The 6625-nt window shown below is 37.6% G+C and overlaps 1 protein-coding gene across 2 annotated transcripts in view; it reads right to left on the bottom strand.

The window, feature by feature from the left end:
* LOC109206540 (GDP-Man:Man(3)GlcNAc(2)-PP-Dol alpha-1,2-mannosyltransferase-like) overlaps positions 5641–6625 on the bottom strand; it is a 5245-nt gene continuing 4260 nt past the window's right edge. For both annotated transcript variants that reach the window (XM_019369370.1, XM_019369378.1), the window contains exons 7-8: positions 6211–6320; positions 5641–6123 (exon numbers count right to left, since the gene is read on the bottom strand). In XM_019369370.1, the coding sequence (XP_019224915.1) occupies positions 5879–6123; positions 6211–6320 (355 nt within the window). In that variant the 3' untranslated portion in view covers positions 5641–5878. The remainder of the gene's footprint in view (positions 6124–6210; positions 6321–6625) is intronic.

The raw sequence follows: 6625 nt of genomic DNA, 5'->3' as shown, positions 1-6625 counted from the left end.
ACACTCCACCTCCCTCTACCCCCCCCCCCCCCACGCTTCTTCTTCTTCTTCTGTCCCAAAAGAAAAAGACAAAGAAAAACAACTCAATTAGTGATTTTTCAATTAGCTTTTGAGTCCACAAATGTAATTATTTACAAGATGCCGAAAGATAGAAGGATGAATTCCTTTACCTTCAAGCGGGCAAACGTATCTCCTTATGCTTGCAGCTCAAAGAATTCTGACCTCGGGAATGATTTTCTTTTTCTTTTTCTTTAAGGAATAGTATATAATAAGTGTTTTTAGTAGATAAAATATAAAAAAAATAACGTAGAATATGATGTGTCATCCACGTCAAGCAAGTGAGATACACACACGGTCGGAGGGGTTTAAAATATAGATTTTGAACAAGTTAAAGTGTCCTAGATGAAAAAAAGTGAAGTAGGAGGACCAGCAGACAAAGTGGCATAAGTATAGGTGTCATTTAAGCCATACTGCCAATTATAAAAGAACATACTATGCGAAAGACAAGATACCCTGAGGAAAATTAAAACAGCCAGCCTGGTTTTGGAAGCCCCCTTTTCCTATCATCAAACAAATTTGTAGGCGCCTCAGGAAGTCCAGATCTCTTTTCCCCTCACTTTCTCGCCAGGCCTCTACAAATTTCTCCCAAGCTCTAGTTTAGAGACATTTTATCCATTGTACCGGCTAAGAACCTTGGGAGTCCTAAATTTCTCTCCCGCTATAGATGGCGATCTCTTCAAGGTCGGTTCTGTTCTGAGAAAGATACAACCCCCTGCATAAGTTTTGGCAGTTACTGGTGGACGACCATTTGAAACTTCTGAATCTTTCTTGATGACCGAGTTAGACCACCAAGCTGCACTGGTTCCTCTCTTTCAAAGATCATCGGATAACTAATTCACAGTAGGCGTATTATTTTCAGACTTGAGCTCCCAGCATTTGTCAGGTCCAAACATGATCACCATTAGCAACTAAAATATTGCTATAATTAGTTACAGAATCTGTCTTCGTAAACCCAGCATATAAGAGAGATATGTGAAGTGCTGAACCTTCTGTAGTGATGCACTTCTTTGAGATGTGCTGGTAGTCAGCCTGAAGTAGTACGTAATAAATTATGGTGATACAATGTCAGCTCTTCTCCAAGTATATCTATATATATTATACAAAGCATCTCATAAAAATTTTAAAAAAAATCATCGAGTTTTCCCTTAGTGTTTGATATCATTGCTGGCTGTCCAATAACTATCAATAGACTCAACCCACATCCCCCAAAAGCGACAGAAAAAAAAAAAAAAAAAAAATACTCTATGAAATGCCTTCAATAAATTCTTGAACAATGAAAACGCCCAAAACTAGCAAGGACCCAAGCAGCTAAAACTTAAATCAAATACTAGATATAATTGATGTTGATAATATGCCAGCTATAGCAAACCGTTTCACTTGGTCAAAAGGTAGGATGTCAAGAAAATTGGGCAGAATATGATGCGACGAAGTCTGGCTATTATCTTTTTGTGATATGAAAATAACTTCGGGGTATTTGATCACTATAATATGTTAGTTACTTTAAGAGGTTTGTAGGAGGCCATAAACCTTTTATATACTCCCTCCGTTTCAATTTAGATGAGGTACTTTAACTCGGCACGGAGTTAAAGACAAAAGAAGAAATTTTTGAAACTTATGGTCTTAAAAACTTAAGGGGGTAAAAGCTTTGTGGGACCATGACATTTGTGTGGTTATAAAAGCTTCTCATTAAAGGTAAAATGGGTAAAATGAAGAGTTTAAAGTTGAATTATTTTCAAATTTAGAAATGTGTCATTTATTTTGGAACAGACTAAAAAGTAAAGTACCTCATCTAATTTGAAACGGAGGGAGTATTTCTTATTTTGCGAAAGGCATTAGAAATATTCAGATATTATCTCACTGGCCTTGGAACATAACATTATCTGGTTCCGCTACATATGTTCTGTGGAGAAAGTAGCAAACTGGCAAAGCTTCCCTTAAGCAATTCAAGAAAAGCATATGTTGCCCAGGTTCCTTCTCAGTGCCAATAGCCTAAACAACAAGTGTCTACTGCCTGACGACAAATATGGATTCTAACTGAACTCTTATAATACAAAAGAGGAAGCTTCTGTGTGATTATGTGGAAGCCTTGAGATGTGAAGAGGAATTGTGCAAGGCTAAGACCACAAATAAAAGGTAATCAGTTGCTGATGCTAATACTGCTTTTTTTCTTCAGACAACTAACTCAACAGAGAGCAAGGAGTAAAATTTTCAGGATAAATGATCAAATAGGGAGGATGATCACTAAGTACAATTGAGCAGTAGGAGTGTCTACTCACATTTGTTAGTGAAGATGAAATTTATAACACACTGCTAAGTGGCTAAGCATAAAGCTCCATGTCCTGATTGTTTCCAGCAGAACTTTACCAATAAAACTGGCTCTTAGTGAAGTCACAGTAAATTGCATCTTTCAACAATCTTTTGTAACCATTGGCGGTGAGCTATCTGCTGCTCTTAATTCTACCACTATCATTTAGTTCCTAAGGTGAAGACATTACAAGGACTTCCAGCCAGTATCATGAATGAACTTCATTTACACACTGATTTTCAAGATTATCACTAACATAACCGCCCATGAGATCTTTGATCAGTAATTGTCAGAATGCTAGTGGGAATGAAATAGCATTACAGATAGAGGACTTAGTGCTTTATTTATTTTTGATAAGACAAGATGGAGAAAGACTTCTATATAAGGGGTAAACTCATAAGATGCCAAAAGAACTATAATAAGCTTGAAGCCATGAACTATGGCACCTAAGTTTACGATGATTTTAATGGTAATCTGCATATTATCTGTAATGCTGCAAAGCCAAAAGCTTTGAGTACATCCATTGAAAAAAACAGTTTTCTTATCATAAGCTTGAAGCTGTGAGCTATGTCCACCTTCATTGGACCTATGTTTCCCACGATTTTATAGTAATCCTGGGAGTTGAGTTAAGGGGATTCTATGCCTCCTTACCTGTTCCACTCACCGTTGAGGCCTTCACATGTTTGTTCAACACAAATATTGCTCAGCAGGAATTTAATTTCCTCCCTGCATTGGACATGTTTTTTGTGGGTTGTCTCTTCATTGGTGTTTGCTGTTAATGAGAAGTCCATCCATACTCCTCGTCAAACAGGTTGTAGATCAATTTGGAGACCTGGTTCATTCCTAATATGCCAAAAGTGCAAAGGATTTTGCTGATTTACCTGTTGATGATACTCAAAGATCAGCCATTGGTGGTTTTCAACAGGCACACCGTTCCTGCCAAATATTAGGCACCCAGCTTATCTCTTCCGAGCTGGATCACTGATGTTGCAAAAAGCTTGCAGAGAAAATCTTAGGTAAAATACGAACTTGATCAAATAAGGGATCCAGGGTGGCTAAAGATGGTAAGCTTGTTTTGTTTGGTATCCACACATACTGGTATCCACACATACTGGTTTAGTCTCTTCATATTGCCTAAACAGAAACAGGTTATCAGAGCTATCTCACAACTGTTCCAAAAATACTGCTATTCTTAATCAAATTTGGAATATCTTCTGATAAGGATTCTTACTGCAATTAATGGATGCATTCAGTGTTAACTTAGAAATAAGAAATTTTGGGCAGTCTCAGTTCCTCATAATTGCTTAATTACTCATGGAGTTAAATCCTCTAGAGTACCAGATTTTTATTCATTATCAAATTGCACATGGTTGTAATATTTCTGTATGCTATAGTTCTTCGCATCCTTTAGGACCATGGCACTAGGTTTTCTCTACTAATTGCTGCGACAGCCATATTTGACTCTAAAAGTAGCGGATTCGACTGTGGAATATCGCTGGCAATAACCAACTAGAGTCAGAGCAATGCTCAACTTTGGTGGGGCTTCTAATGGTTCGTTTACCATGTATAATTCCACAAGGCAGAGGCCTCTAGCTTGGCTACAGTATTTTGTTTCGCGAATTGTATTTCAAGGATGACTTCATTCTTTGGCTTGCTATTCTAGATAGACTTAAGCATGACTCAAAAGTTAAAAATTGTGGATGCTGATAGTTGTTCACGTAACAAACATCCTGAAAATGTAGCACAACTCTGCTTTCAAGTGAATAATCTCAACCCATCTGGCAGCATCTCTTAAAACGGAGGCTAGTACATAGAGATATTTGCCTTTGCACGGAGAACTCAATTGGTTGAGTCAGAGTACTATACGAAGAGAACCGCGCAGCTGTACCCTGAGGTTCTCTTAGGTGACAATTTACTTCCTATGATAGGAGTGGAAGGAATCAAAGAATGCTTCAAAATTAAGCTCAAACAACTCAAACCCCCTTTATCTGTGATCCAAGAGAAGTTGAGTACTTGCCACAAATCGAGAATTAGAGATAAACGGGAGATGAACTTAAGATTGGTCTTTTCTCTACATATTTTCGATCTGTAAGGACTAAAGAGTATCCAGTCTGAGCTCCATGTGTATTTATTTGTTTATTCGTGTGTCTGAGTGTGTGTGTGTGTGTGTGTGTGTGTGTGTGTGTGTGTGTGAGAGAGAGAGAGAGAGAGAGAGAGAGAGAGAGTAGTAAACAACCAGATCAGACCACAATGCCTCACGGAGGACAAATTGAGCAATCAGTTGGTTTATAGCAGCATGTGAAATTCTACCATGTCTAGAACTATATCAACAATGGGATATTAAAAGTGCAAGGCAAGAATAATTATACAAGAAAAGAGAGGGAGAGAAAGAAACATACTGTCGCTGAAAGCCCCCAAAGACTTGAGGAAACAGCTACTGGACAGAGAAGACTGCAGAAATTAACGGTCGCTGACGCTGAGGAACAGTGTACTCAGCACCGGTGCACTTGGAACACTGCTTCTTCTTCACTTGCAAAGTGAATTGTGCACATGGGGGCCTCGATGTTATCCTCCAATATATTTTTCCTAATGGGATCTGAATTACTATGATCTTATTGTTTTCCATGAGCATAAAATCAACCACCAAATACATAGCTACTGTTTTCTCTTCTTTTTTTTTTTTTGCTGTTGGTCTCGAAAAAGAAAGTCATTTCTAAAAGAATAAACGGAAATTAAGAAATTAAACTTAAAATTTTACATGTAAATGAAGATTAAATTCACAAGTCTTAGATACTTTTATTTATTCACTATGATAATTTATTTCTTGTCAGACATATATAATTTCCATTGCGAATTTCATTTATTCACTGAAAACCTATAAGAGGAATATGTATAATCCATTTTTTGGGCAACGTGCATCTTTATTACTGTCCAGTTATTGCCAAGGAAACTGTCCAAGAAAAACATGTTAGACCAAATTCTCCCAGAAACTTATCATTCTTTCTTTTAAAAAATAAATTCCCACTCCTTCCCACCTTCCCAACAATAAATAAAATGAAAAAGAATTCTCGGACATGCTAAATGCATGAACATCACAGCAAAATTGAATAAAAGATTTACAGCTTCTAAGAAAATACGTAGCTGCGCAGATTTCAACATGAATTAAAGATAGAATTGAATTATTTGTTTCACCGACAGACATTAGACCCATAAATATTACTCCGATTGCCTTGATCTGTAACGCCCCACCGTGCCTGTATATATTGACTATCTACTTTAACTGAACCTAAAGAAAGGAGGACCATCTCTTTTATTCTAATTGCCAAATCAGAGGCAAAATATTTTTCCTTTAATTAGTAACTTCAAGACTGAAGTCACCGACAAAGTACACACACAATCTAGAGTAAAATTTATAAAGAACAAGGAAAACCAGAAAAAGACAAGATAAGACAAAGTCTAAGTATGTTGCAACAAAGCTCATCTCTTGTATTTATGGAAACAAAGATTTTGTAATCATTTGGTACCATCACAAAAGATTGGTCGTACAGCAGCCTTAAAATCTTCATAAAACCTTTGCTCTGAGAACATGGAGGCTCGCTTCCTGGCAGCAGCAGCTATCTCCAGCCTCTTATTCTCTGGCATCTTAATGACTTCAATAATGGCTTCAGCGTATTCCTCCACGCCCTGGGCAAGGAATCCAGTCTGCTTCCCATTTTCTGGTAACACAATATCCATCCTTGGTCCAGCTGAATTATGTGCTGAACGAAACCGAAAAATTTGAAGTCAACTAAATAAGTCAGAGACTCAAATACAGAGCAAGACAGAAACCACACAACATGACTAACCAATTGGTATCGCGCCAGCAGCCATGTATTCAACTACACTTATGCCGAAGTGCTCATCTGTCATGGAATGGATTCCAGCTACAGCACCACCCAACAGTCTGACCAAGTCACTGCACCAACAAAGATTAAAAAACAAAAATGAAGCTTCTTAATCATGTCTATCATGTATTGAAGTGATGGAAATGGATAATCTACCTAAACATTTCACATTCTATGTCTAAGCACACAGAGTAACAGAACTACCAAGATATCCAATCCAGCTGGTTAAGCAATTTACACCCATGCATAAATATATATCCTCTTTGTGTATTACATTACCTGAACATCCAACCAATTTTTATTCCTTTTTCTTTATTTTTATTTGGTAGTGGTGCTGGGGGTTTTGTGTAGGGGGGGGGTTGGGGGGGGGGGGGGG

The sequence above is a fragment of the Nicotiana attenuata genome, chromosome 2 (genome assembly GCF_001879085.1).
Source record: "Nicotiana attenuata strain UT chromosome 2, NIATTr2, whole genome shotgun sequence".
Classification (NCBI taxonomy): Eukaryota; Viridiplantae; Streptophyta; class Magnoliopsida; order Solanales; family Solanaceae; genus Nicotiana; species Nicotiana attenuata.
This window is presented reverse-complemented; position numbering and strand designations above follow the sequence as displayed.